This window comes from Ailuropoda melanoleuca, chromosome 5 (assembly GCF_002007445.2).
Source record: "Ailuropoda melanoleuca isolate Jingjing chromosome 5, ASM200744v2, whole genome shotgun sequence".
Taxonomy (NCBI): domain Eukaryota; kingdom Metazoa; phylum Chordata; class Mammalia; order Carnivora; family Ursidae; genus Ailuropoda; species Ailuropoda melanoleuca.
In genome coordinates, this window is record NC_048222.1 from 46,634,832 (window position 1) to 46,648,359 (window position 13,528).

At 34.4% G+C, this 13,528-nt stretch overlaps 1 protein-coding gene across 6 annotated transcripts in view; it reads left to right on the plus strand.

The window, feature by feature from the left end:
• Positions 1 to 13,528, plus strand: part of ICE2 (interactor of little elongation complex ELL subunit 2) — a 68,765-nt gene that overhangs the window by 33,815 nt on the left and 21,422 nt on the right. For 5 of the 6 annotated variants that reach the window (XM_002922960.4, XM_019803476.2, XM_034660896.1 and 2 more), the window contains 2 exons: positions 314 to 489; positions 4,797 to 4,926. In XM_002922960.4, the coding sequence (XP_002923006.1) occupies positions 314 to 489; positions 4,797 to 4,926 (306 nt within the window). The remainder of the gene's footprint in view (positions 1 to 313; positions 490 to 4,796; positions 4,927 to 13,528) is intronic. The other variant, XR_004625607.1, reaches the window with a different exon arrangement.

The following is a 13,528-nucleotide window of genomic DNA, read 5'->3' on the forward strand; positions in this document are numbered from 1 at the left end:
TAAAACTGCACCTCAGCTCTGCCTAGATTAGAAAAAACATTACTTTTTTAAAACTTTTTTCTTCTTCATATGTTGTCTTACGAATTTAAAAACTTTGCCTAGGTTTAGTGAAGGTTGTAATTAAAGCTTTGTCCTCACCTCTTGGCTGCAGTTCCAGTAAAAGTAATAGTGTAAATGTTCAACTCAGAGAAAATAGAAAGTTGAAGTTGATAGAAACGTAAAACTAGATAATTGAATTGTTTTATCTTGAATTTGATGGATAAAGAGCTAATGTATTTTAAAATAAAAATGAGAAATATAATTATTTTTAAAGGATTGCCGTATGAACTACAGGACTATGTTGAAGATACATCAGAATATGTAGCTCCCCAGGAAGGAAATTTTGTTTACAAGTTATTTAGCCTGCAAGACCTGTTGTTACTTGTGCGATGCAGTGTCCAGAGGATAGAGACCAGACCACGTTCTAAAAAGCGGAAGAAAATCAGAAGAGTAAGTTGTTACTTGGGGAATTAGGATGTGGTAGTATAAGTAGATAATCAGCAGATATTTAGCATGCCATTGTTATGAAGTTTAATTTTAAATTGTTGATCACTATTGGAATTTTTCCAGGTTGAGCTGGGGCTTTTTGTTTGTTGTTTTTGTTTTTTTAGTAAAATACTGAAAACACTTTTAATAAGGGGAAGTGGAAAGTGTTAAATATAAAATTCTTGAATGCCCGTAACATTCTTACATGGAATTTATAAACTTAATGAAAAATGGCACCATCGTAGATTTGACCTGGACTGGCACATATATTCCTGGTTTCTGTAAATTTGGAAGTCCACTGTGACATATTAGTCCCTTTTTTTCTTTCTTTGGGGATCTTCTTTGTTCATTGTAGAAAGTCCAGGTTTTCAAAAGTGGGCTTTCACACTAATTTGAAGTCTTCCCAGAATTGTTAGAAGACCAGATTTTTTCCTTTCTTTTTCCCCTGTTCTTTTTTGGGGGGGTGGGGATTGATATAAAAAATTTTTTTCAGTTAAAAAGTTCTTGTTACAGTTTGAGTAATTGGTTCTTTAAACAGTTTTCCGTATTTGATGTTTGAAGTTCTCATTCAGATTAGTTTGATTTTTGTGTGTGTGACCACTGAATTCTGGTAAATAAAGAGGAGCCTCTATATTATAACTGATTATAGTGATGTCTTTCCTTTCGCTTTTACTTAAGATAATTTTTTCTGTTGTGTACATTTGTCATTGTGTATTTATTTATATTTATATTTTTATATTATTATTTTTTTAAATTTTGGTGTCTCTTTGCTCCCTAACCTACTACCAGATAAGAATCCTCAGTGAGGGGGCGCCTGGGTGGCACAGCGGTTAAGCGTCTGCCTTTGGCTCAGGGCGTGATCCCAGCGTTATGGGATTGAGCCCCACATCAGGCTCCTCTGCTATGAGCCCTTCTTCCTCTCCCACTCCCCCTGCTTGTGTTCCCTCTCTCGCTGACTGTCTCTATCTCTGTCAAATAAATACTAAAAAATAAAATCTTTAAAAAAAAAAAAAAAGAATCCTCAGTGAACACTTTAGAATGTTACTAGGGGCTAGGAATCAGGTGATCAAAAATAGTGATTCATTGACCCTTGTGGATCAGGTCCCTGACTACTGCTTTGTCATGTTACGGAATAACTTAGGAAGGAAGGAAGGAAGGAAGGAAGGAAGGAAGGAAGGAAGGAAGGAAGGAGAAAAGAAAAGAAAGAGAAAAGGAAGGAAGAAAGGAAGAGAAAGAAAGAGAGGAAAGGAAGGAAGAAAGGAGGCAGGGCAGGTGTTCCATGAAAAAACTCTAAGGCTAACCCATCAGGGTCTAGGATCTTTGTCCACCAGAATCCAGTGGACCTGGAGGATCTTTTGCTTGATGATGCTGTTATCCTTTGTTAAATAGAAGGAAGATTCTGAATACATTTTTAAATTCTTAATTCTTATAATTTGTTTTTTATCAGTGGTTCAGACTTTAAATTTTAGAAACTAAATGGTTTTGAATTAAATGTATGGGATAGCGTTTTTTATAAGAGAAAGTCAAGGAATAACAAAATACTAAAGATTTTGTATTAGTCTGCTCCTAAATAAATGCTAATATTCTCTGAATTACAAGATTTTACTTTATTTGCTAATTTTTCCCATCTCATTTGTATTTAATTATGATCAATTTAATGGCTGTTGCACGTACATCTTGAATATATGTAGTGTCAGTGCTATGTATTGTATTTTCTGTTTTATTTCTTTAATTTTTATTTATCTCTCTGATTTATTTGGGGGCTAACCTCATTTCTTTCACTTTCTACCCCTTGAACCCATACCACTTTATATTAATCTGCCAGCTCACAGCAGTTAGAAACTATTGATGGCCAGTATCTCTTAAGAAAGAATAGCTTAGGGAAATATCAGATACTACATTAATTCTTGAAAGAGACATCCTGTTAAGGACATTGTCATTCAGTTCACTAAAGTGCAGTTTGTAAATGTTGAGATAAAACCTTATAGGTTTATCACTCTTGATCAAAATATATCAAAACAGTTGATCCCCAAAGAATATCTAAATCGGAGGAGCCTTATGTTTTTTAGTATGTCAAACCCAGAGTAAAATTTAAAAATTTTCAGTGAGTGGTTATCATATTGTACCTTTTATTTATATGTAATAGTTTAGTACACGTGGTTTAAATCCCTTAGCAGAATGCATTTCCCTTGGAATCATGTCCTATTTATCTGTTTCTCCCAAATGTTTTGTATCCTAGAAACAAAATAAAAAGGTACTAAGTAAATGAGAAGAATTGAGGAGTGACGAGAGAGCATAGTATTATTAAGGAAGGGAACTTTAGGATAATTTAAGCACTAGTTTGAGAAATTTTAAAGTAGCACTATTTAAACTCTAGGTAAGAAAGCTATTCTCTTGATATGTACTAGTTAAAAACCAACTTGTTTAGATAAAGCTTTAAAATACTTAGAAGTCTCTTCAACCTCTGATACTAGCTATGAAATATCTGTTTAGGAATGGAAAAGTTTAAAAGGTTAGTGTGAAAAATTGGAAGGCAGAACCAAGAAAAGCTTTCATTTGGGGAGAATAGGAGTTACCATTCAAGGGAGAAAGGAATAGCATATTTAATTTTTATAGTTTGAAACTTTGATTGAATTTAAAATTTCACTTTAATTTTAGAATACTACCATAAAATATTCAGACTTTTCTTTCCCTTGGCTTCCTGGAGGTGGCAGTAGAATACATACAGAAATTAAAACCAGATTCAGGACTTAGTTTAATAGATCTAAGGCAGTATTATCAAGGAAAATCTACTCATGATCCAAAAAGGGTATTTTCTTTATCAGTTATTCAACTCTGCTGTAAACTGGCTCTGTCCCTGAGCAAATTTCTTGACCTCCATTTTTTATCTCTAGCTTATAGTTGTTAAATGCAGATTACCAATTGCTGAAGAATTCTTAATAATGAAATGCTTTTACCAGTAAATTTATCTTAATCATAATTTAACTTTCTTAAATTGAGAAGACACTGTAGAGGCCTTGTACTCAAGGTTTGACCCCTGGAAAAACAGCTTATCAAATATGCAAAACCTAATGTATAGAATTGTTGAATTATTATATCGTACTCTTGAAACTAATATAAAACTGTACATTAATTATAGTTCAGTTTTAAAAAAAGACAAAAACCTTGTTCTTCACCTCAGATTCTGCATTTTAACAAAGTTATTCACCAGGTTATTCATACATACATTGAAATTGAATAAATACTGCTTTAAAAGAGTTTTACACCATTCACAGGTAATCATATGAACCAAGCTTAACAGAAGTTTTACCGGATTTGAATTGTTCTTACCACCATCATTGTTCCAAGCCCACTAAATTTGCCACTTTGTGAAAATCAGGAATTCTGAAACATTTATGAAATATTTTCAAGTATATGAATAGTGGCAACTTAGTATAATTTCTAAAGTATGAACTAGCTATATCACTTTGAATAAATTTCTTAAGTCATGTATTTCTCCTTCTGCAGCTGGAAATGAAGAGACTACTATTAAGAGTAGAATATTCTTTGACAGAAATGAGATAACATGAGCACAGTGAACATGACTAACATTATTTCACAAGCATGGGTTTCCTTGCATATCCTCCTTTACATGAGTAATGGCCACAGTGACTTTACTTAATCTATTTAGTGTCCTGACCAATAAACTCTGAGTGGATAGTTTACCAGGTAGTTAGTGTTCGTAACAAAGCTTTTGTGTTAATCAAAATGAAGACACTCACAGGTGTTAATGTAGGTATTAATGCTTATACCTTCATTCTTAGAATGAAAACAAGCTGCTCAAGAGTATTTGAGCCTGAGACCATGTGTCTCATGCTTTAAAGGGGCAAAAAATTCTTACCTTTTTTAATCCTCTGAGATTTACTAGTTAAACAGTCTTTGCTTTCTAGCATTCAGCTTTGAACCTTTGGGCAATTATGTATCATAGGCTCTGTTCCAAGGATGCTACTATCAGTTACATTCCCTAATAAAATGTGTGCATGTGTAGAGAGATACGTGAATTTTGGGTGGAGATGGGGGAGAGCTGTTGGTTCAGGATCTCTTATCTAGCCACCTCTTGCCCGTATCTAACAAGAGTTCTTTCCATCTTTCTGTCTGAATTCTACTGTATTTGAAAGGATAAAATAAGATTACCTGAAAGCATTTTGAGGTGGCAAAACTATATAGGCAAATGTATTTGCTATTAAGAGTAAATTAATGCAGCTTTGAAAAAGTATAACCCTGCATTTCAGCAATTTCCAGTTTATGTATTACCAAAAGTGGAATATCAAGCTTGTTATGGAGTTGAAGCTCTGACTGAAAGTGAACTTTGTCGCTTATGGACTGAAAGTTTATTGCATTCCAACTCCTCATTTTATGTTGGTAAGTTATACAAGAGGATTTACTCTCCTTTTTAATGCCATTGTAAATACATACTTTTAATCAGTTATAAATATTTCCATTCTATACTTTCTGCAGTTCTCTTATTGTGTTAACATTCCTTTCTATTAAAACACCATTCCTTCTGCAGAGTTAAATGGTGGGGTGAGACTAGTGAGATCAGATGTTTTCATTTCCCTCTTACTCATCTTGTTTAGTTGTGTTTGATGTCAACGTAACTGTTTTATTTTTGAAATACTTTTTTTTATTTTACAGTGTAATCTAAAACTATAGAAGTGTTTTCTAACAAGTTTCTTTTAAACTATTGGTGTGAACATATTTTGAAATTTTCTTAAAATTATAATGACATTTAAATTTTTTTCAATTTTTTTTGCTTTTTGTGTTGCTGTTTTTGTGGGGGGGGTTGGGGATTTGATTTGTCTTATCTGGGTTCATGTACAGTTAACATACGTCATATGAGGGATTACTTGCCAGTTTTTACTGATCTTGCTGCCTCCCAATGGAATGCCTCCTCCCATACTTTTTAGTTCATCCCATATGTCTCAGTCCATCCCCACTATCTCAAGCTGCCCTTCTATGAAGTCACTTCCTTCCCTTGATCTTTCAATACAGGGTCTTTTTTTTTTTTTTAAGATTTATTTATTTTAGAGCACACATGCTCACACACTCATGAGTGGGGAAAGGGCAATGCGGGAGAGGGAGAGAAGTAGACTACCCACTGAGCACAAAGCCTGAAGTATCTCGAAGCTCAATTCCAGGAACCTGAGGTCGTGGTCTGAGCCAAAACCAAGAGTCAGATGCCCAATCGACTGAACCACCCAGGCACCCCTGCAACCCAGGGTTGTTGTTGTTTTGTGTTTTTTTACCACTCTTATAACTTGTTACTTTCTACTGTATTCTTTTTTACACCTGTCCTATCTTCCCATTAGACAGTGAGTAGTTTAAGGTCAGTGTCCAATGAAACTTCGTATTTTCATAGCACTTAGCATAATTCCTGGTGTGAAATAGTTGTTAAGAGTATGTTCTTCTTAATCAAAAAAAGGTTACTCTCTTGAAAATTTTTTTCCATATTTTGGTTAACCAATATTTTGTCTTTATTGTAGAAGAGTATTAATAAGATAACTGATTTGCTCTCTGTGCTTAACTGAAAAAGAAAGTGGCTAAATGTACTACTTGGTGGTGCACTAGCCCCTCCTCCTGTTTCATACTGAATGCTGGAAGTTTTTGTTGTAGTTTTCAGCCACTAACCACAATTGCAGTATTCCTCCAAAAGACCTCTGCCTTGAAACATACCAACAGTCTTCATGTTAGCAACTCCAAAGCAGTTGTTAGCCACATTCATTTTAGGAAAGGATGAAACAAAAGCTTAATCCTTTGTAAAGTACTGAAAGAGAATAGAGACTCATGTCTAAAACAATATGAAGTGTTTCTTTTTTGTTTTTGTTTTTTTTTTAAATGTACACTTTAACAGATAAAACTGCCATCATCTATATGGCTAACTTCATCTAAAGTATTCTTTGAAGTCCTCGGTAATTATTGCTCTGTGTGCTCTTTATCCTCAGTAAATCCTACCCACTTAGAAGCCATTCATTTTAACATAATAGGATAGTGTATTTGGTTTGTTTTACAGTTGTTTGATGAGAAACGTGTGTCGTATGGTTGTGTTTTCTTTGGGTTTGGGAATGGGTTTGGTTTTTTATGTGGGGGTGAATATGTTTAAAATGCACCTGGCTGGCTCAGTCGGTAGAGCATGCAACTCTTGATTTCAGAGTTGTGAGTTCAAGCCCTACATTGGGTGTAGAGAATACTTAAAATTTAAAAAAATCTAAAAAAATAAAGCATCTATGGGTTAGAGGTGTTTGTTTTTTGTTTTGTTTTGTTTTTAATATCCTGTATTACTTTTAATTTCAAAAAATGTTGCAACAGGAAGGGAGTGTAGGAGAAACGGCTCCTAAGTAGGATTTTCTTATAGTTACTTTGTGGAAAAACAATACAGAAAATAAATATAGAAAGCAACATTTTGTCATTGTAGTGTCTGGAATGACTGAATATAATTTTAAAAAGTTACATATCAGATGCGACTATAAAGTAGTTTGCATGACTCATTATTTCGTCTCTTACAGTCATACCTAACATAATGTAGATTTAATGCTTTGGTTTCAAGAAGAGTGGCGGTCTACAGATAGTCAAGAGTTAAGATGTGTATAGGGGCACCTGCCTGGGTAGCGCAGTCGTTAAGCGTCTACCTTCGGCTCAGGGCGTGATCCCGGCGTTCTGGGATCGAGTCCCACATCGGGCTCCTCCGCTGGGAGCCTGTTTCTTCCTCTCCCACTCCCCTGCTGTGTTCCCTCTCTTGCTGGCTGTCTATCTCTGTCACATAAATAAATAAATCTTTAAAAAAACAAATAGAGTTAAGATGTGTATAAGATACTTACGATATCTTACTTCAGAAGTATTTTTAGTGGCCTCTGACATCCAAATAACAGACTAAATTGGAAATTATGAGTTACTAGATATGGGTTACGGTATACCCTTAAAAGCAGTAATGTATTTCTTTTCAAATATTCTATTCTTTGATCTTCTCTGTGATCCTCTCTGTAGTTTTCCTCTCATTATTACACTCCTCCTAGCTTCCCCTCCTCCCAACTTCCTGCAGCCTCCTAAGGTACAACTTACAGAATATTGTTAGGTATTTTTTTTTCTCCTTTTGGTTCATTATGTATCTACCACTCACAAACCAAGTTATATGATGCACTTGAAATGCTCCAAAATTGTCCCTAGAAACTGTTAAATATATGTGTGTGTGGGTGTGTATAAAATAATAGAACAGTATTTCTGTTTTTTGTTTTTTGGGTTTTTTTTGGGAGGAGGGGAGAGAGCACACAAGCAAGAGGAGGGACAGAGGGAAAGAGAGAGAATCTTAAGAAGGCTTCATTGGGTGTGGAGCCTGACACAGGGCTCGACCCACTACCCTGAGATCATGACCTGAGCCAAAATTAAGAGTCAGACACTTAACCAACTAAGACACTCAGGTGCCCCACAGAACAATATTTCTAACTCATTTATGAAATATGAAATGGGGGTCAATGACTATCTATCCATTGTTGCTAATCCTCACTATTCTGTAAAAAAGGTGATGTTTATCTTTGTTATATAGAGGAAGAAACTAAGGTTTTCTAAGTTTATTGCTCAAGAGTATCCATATCTTTTCTGATTCCACAGCCTGTGCTTTTTCCATTACAGTGGAATAGTGAGAATCATGCTGAATGTGTAAGTCAGAAGATATATGTGTGATTGCTATGTATTTTATAATTCTTTTACCTTGGGTAGAATCATTTAACCCCCTAGGCTTGAGCTTTTTCATCTATACATAATGAATATAATAATATTTTGTTCAACCTACTTCATGGACTGTATTTCAGATCTTTTTAAATCATAATAATTACCTAATATATTGCCCCCAAAGTAGACTTCTTCTTGATGAAAATAGATACCACAAGACAATGAAGTGATATTTTGCATATTTTTGTACTGAGGAAAAAGCTATTAAGCTAGAGTTAGGTGAAAATATGGAAAATCATCTTTATGATACAAGAGTAAAGGAATTCTTTTTTCTTTTTCTTTTTCTTTTTTTTAAATTTATTTGAAAGAGCACGAGCAGGGGAGAGGAGCAGAGGGAGAGGGAGAAGCAGACTCCCTGCTGAGCAGGGATTCCCAACCAGGGGCTCTGTCCCAGGATTTGGAGATCATGACCTGAGCCTAAGGCAGATGCTTAACCAACTGAACCACCCACATGCCCCCTATCCATTTAACTTTAGGAATCTGTTTAGGTTGTTTCCATTTTAATGTAACTGAAAATTCTTTTAAATGTCTATTAGTACACTGCACACATATTGCTGTTTGGGCATATACTGAGGAGTGGAATTATTGAGTCATATGTTAGGTACACACTCAAATTTAGTAGATAATTTCAGAAAGTTGCCGAAGCAATTGAACAAATTTACACTTATAATAGCAATATGTGATGGTTTCAGTTTCTTCACATTGTTGCCCACACTTGGCCTTATCAGTTTACTTAATTTTAGCCATGCTGGTGGGTAGATCTTACTAATACTTCATTATTGTTTTACTTTGCCTTTCTTTGGTTGTTTATGAAATTGGGCACTCTTTCACGTGATTAATCATTTGGATATACAGTTTTGTGAATTGCCTATTCAAACCTCTTGCTCATTTTTCTGTTTTCAGGGTTTGTGTGTGTGTGTATGTGTGTGTTTTGGTTTGGTTTGGTTTGGTTTGGTTTGGTTTGGTTTGGTTTGGTTTTTTAAGTAGGCTCCATGCCTGGCATGGAGCCCAACATGGGACTTGAACTCACAGCTCTGATATCAAGACCTGAGCTGAGGTCAAGAGTAGGATGCTTAACTGACTGAGCCACCCAGGTGCCCCCTATTGTCAGGTTTTTGTTTCTTTGGTCCTTCTTTGTTGGTTTTAAATTTTACAAACGCTTTTCTCCCACTCTGTAACTTATCTTTTCAGTCTCTTAATGGTATGTTTTAAACTTACCAGTTTATTAGTCATTTCCTTTCTGATTCATGCTTTCTTTGTCCTATTTAAAAAATTTTCCCCCAGCAAGATCATGAAGATACTCTCCTATCTTATCTTCTAGAATCTTAATTTTTTCTACCCCTTAATTTTTAGATACACAGTTTATGTGGTATTTAATTTTACATGGAATATCAAGATTTTATTTTCAATTATTAGCACTGCTTATTGAAAAGACCCCCCTTTCTCTGCTGCTCTTTAATGCTGCTTGTGTTATAAATCATGTGTGTGACTAACTCTTGACTCCCTATGTATCCTTGAGGCAGTACCTGTTTTAATTACTCTAGCTAGAGTAATTACTTAATTTTTCTAGGTACTCTAGTTAGACAATTAGCACTGTAAATTACTCTAACTTTATAATAAATATTCTACTCTTTTGTAAAGTGAATCTTGTCAACTTATTTTTCTTCAGGTGTTTCTTGGCTGTTCTTGGCCCTTTGTGTTTACAAATTTTGGAATCAGCTTATCAGTTTCTATCAACAGCAAGAAGTTTGGGATTTTTGTTAGCAAGTGCATTGACTCAATGTGGAGCAAATTGATAGCTTCACGATAACATCTTCTAATTTGTGAACTTTAAATATTCCTTAATTTCTTTATATCTTTAATTTCTCTTAGTATTTTATGATTTTCTATGTAGAGTTCTTATACATCTTTTGTTAAGTGTATTTTGTGGCATTTGATATTTTTAAGCTATTATAAATGGTATTTCTGACATTTTATTTTCTTAAGGTTTGTTACTAAAGTATAAAATGTATTTACATATTGATTTTGTATATTGATCTATCTAGCAACTTTGCTAAAGTCACTTACTCATTGTAATAATTCAGGTTTTTTAAGTAACCAGTCATATCTTCTGCAAATAATGGCAATTTTATTTCTTCTTTCCAATCTTTATACCTTTTTCCCTTGCCTTCATTGCCTAGCACTTGAATACAAGGTGAATAATGGGCCTTTTTACCTTATTTCTAATCTTAAAAGGGAACATTTTCAATAATTCACCATTGTGTTTGGCATTTTGTATAGGTTTTTGTAGATACCTTTAATTAGAATAAAGAAGTTCCTTTGTATGCCTAATTTAAGAATTTTAACCATGAATGGGCAAAAAAATATCAGATATTTTCTTTGCTTCTGATATGATGGTATGACTTTTGTCTTATTTTACTAATGTGATGACTCCTGTTGGTTCATTTAAAATATTAATCCAACCTTGTATTCCTGCAATAAACCCAGCTTGATCATAATATATTACTCTTTTTATATGTTGGTGGATTTAGTTTAACATTAATATTAATTTTGTTAATATTCTGCCATCTGTGTTTATGAGTGAGACTGACCCATAATACCTTGCCTAGGTATTGGTATTAAGGTTATGTTCATACCGTAAAATGAGTTGGGATGTCTTCTTTCTTCTTCTCTTATCTGGTAGAATTTCTGTAAAATTGGTGTTATTTCTCCTACAAATGTTTGGTAAAATCTATCTAGAAAGCACATGGACTAAAGCTTTCCTTTTTTGAGAAGCTTCTAATTATCAGTTCTGTTTTTAAGTTAGTTTTAGGGCCATTCAGATGATTAATTTCTTGCATCAGTTTTGTAACTTGTGTGTATGTTTTTAAGAAACTTGTTCAGTTTAAGTTTTCAGAATTATTGGCGTAAAGGTCTTCATAATATCCTCTTATGATCTGTTAATATCTATAGTACCTGTAGTAATTACTACACATCACTAATAAATTTGGGTTTATATCTACCGTTTTAATATATGTATTCTATTTGACTCATTGTTTTAAGGACCTTTTTTTGACTTAGTGCCTTCTTGTGAGTTTAATATTTTTTATTCCATTTTTTCCCCTTGATTAATAGTTCTATATTAACATAATTATATACTCTTTTACTACTCTTTTAAGGGTCACTCTAGAAGTGTCCTAATACAGTAGCTCTTAGACACAGGTGACTATTATAAATTTATTAAAATTAAGTAAAACTTAAAATTCAGTTTCTCAGTCATACCGTCCATATTTCAAGTGCTTGAATGCTGCATCTGGTTACCATATTGAACAGTGCAGATATTTCCAGCATCACAAAAAGTTCATTTGGACAGTGCTACTCTAAATAATTATAACATGCATCCCTGACGTATTCCCATTAAATAGTATTTTTTCTATATATTTTTATTAGTGTATACATTTGATATTCATTTACATTTATTCATATATTTACCCTTTTTGATGCTTTTCTTCTCATATCTCTAAGATTTTAACTAGTATCATTTTCCTCTGCCTGAAGAATACCCTTTAGTATTATCTTTATTACAGATATCTAGTGACAAAGACCCAGTTTTAATTCATCTTAGAGGTTTTTAAATTATTATTATTTCACCTTTATTGAAGGATAGATATTTCATTGTTTCTGGCTTCTTTTGTTTCTGTTGAAAAGTCAGCTGTCCATCTTGGTTTTTGCTCCTTTGAACGTAATACGTCTCTTTTCTTTGCAAATTTAAAATTTTATCTTTCTGCCTGCTTTTCAGCAATTTTCCTACAATGTACTTACATTAGATTTTCTTTATAAATATTTCTTTTGGGGTTTATATTGCTCCTTGAATATGTGCCCTGATGACTTCTTAACAATTGTGGACAATTCTCGGGCATTAGGTCACTAAACATCGCTTCTTCCTCATTCTCTCTCTTTCTCCTCTGGGGTTTTAGTTGTGCATTCTTTTCTTATCTTTCCTTTTGACTCTTCTTGCATCATTTTTGATATTTTTTTCTAGTTCATTAATTCCCTCTTCACCTGTCTAACCCATGACTTGAGTCCTTAATTTCAGTTATTCTTCAGTTCTAGATATTCCATTTGGTTCTTTTTTATAGATTAGTTTTTGACAGAAATTCTCAATCTTTCCTTTAGCATATTAGGCAAAACTCTTTTAAAGTCTGTGTCTTGTACCTGTGATATCTAGATTTCTGGTGCGTCTTTTCTATTACCTTTTGTGTATTCATTTCTTAGGGCTGCTGTAACAAAGTACCACAAACTAAGTGGCTTAAAATAATAGAAATTTCTTGTTTCATAGTTCTAGAGGCTAGGAATACAAAATCAAGGTATCACTGGACCATGTTACCTCTGAAACCCGTAGGAGAGAATCCTTCATTGCCTTTTTTTGTTTTTTTAAGATTTTATTTATTCATTTGACAGAGAGAGAGAGAGCCAGTGAGAGAGGGAACACAAGCAGGGGGAGTGGGAGGGGAAGAAGCAGGCTCCCAGCAGAAGAGCCTGATGTGGGGCTCGATCCCAGAATGCCAGGATCACGCCCTGAGCTGAAGGCAGACGCTTAACGACTGAGCCACCCAGGCGCCCCGTTCATTGCCTTTTCTATCTTCTGATATCTGCCAGCAATTTTTGTCATCTTTGGCTTGTAGATGCATCACCCTCATCATGTGGCATCTTCTTCCTGTGTGTCTCTCTCCTCTTCTTAGAAGGACACCAGTCATATTGGTTTAAGGGCCTACCCTCCTCCAGTATGACCTCATCTTAATCTTTAATTATGTTTGCTCTGATCCTGTTTCCAAGGAAGGTCATGTTCTGAGGTACTGTGGGTTAAGGCTTCAACATATCTTTTTCGGGGGACACAATCTCATAACATGTTTCTTTTTTTTAACATGCTTCTTTTTTTTAACATGCTGTTTCATTGTATGCTAGGATGTTCTTTATCCAGAGCCAGCTATTGGATTATGAAAAATTGTGGAGATAATGAGAAAGTTAAAATGTTATCTTCCTCTACACAAGATTACTTTTGATTCACCTTAATTCCGTTACAGGGATTTAGATAATTTGAAGCTTGACTTTGGACCCTAGAAAGACCAGTTTGTTTCCCACTTACCTGCTAGGGTGTTGCTATTCAGGGTCTGTGCATATAAGAGTTGCTATAGCCAGACTGACACTGCCAGTCTTTGAAAAGGCCTGTTTGCAAGGCTGGCCCTTAGCTGGTATCTGGAAA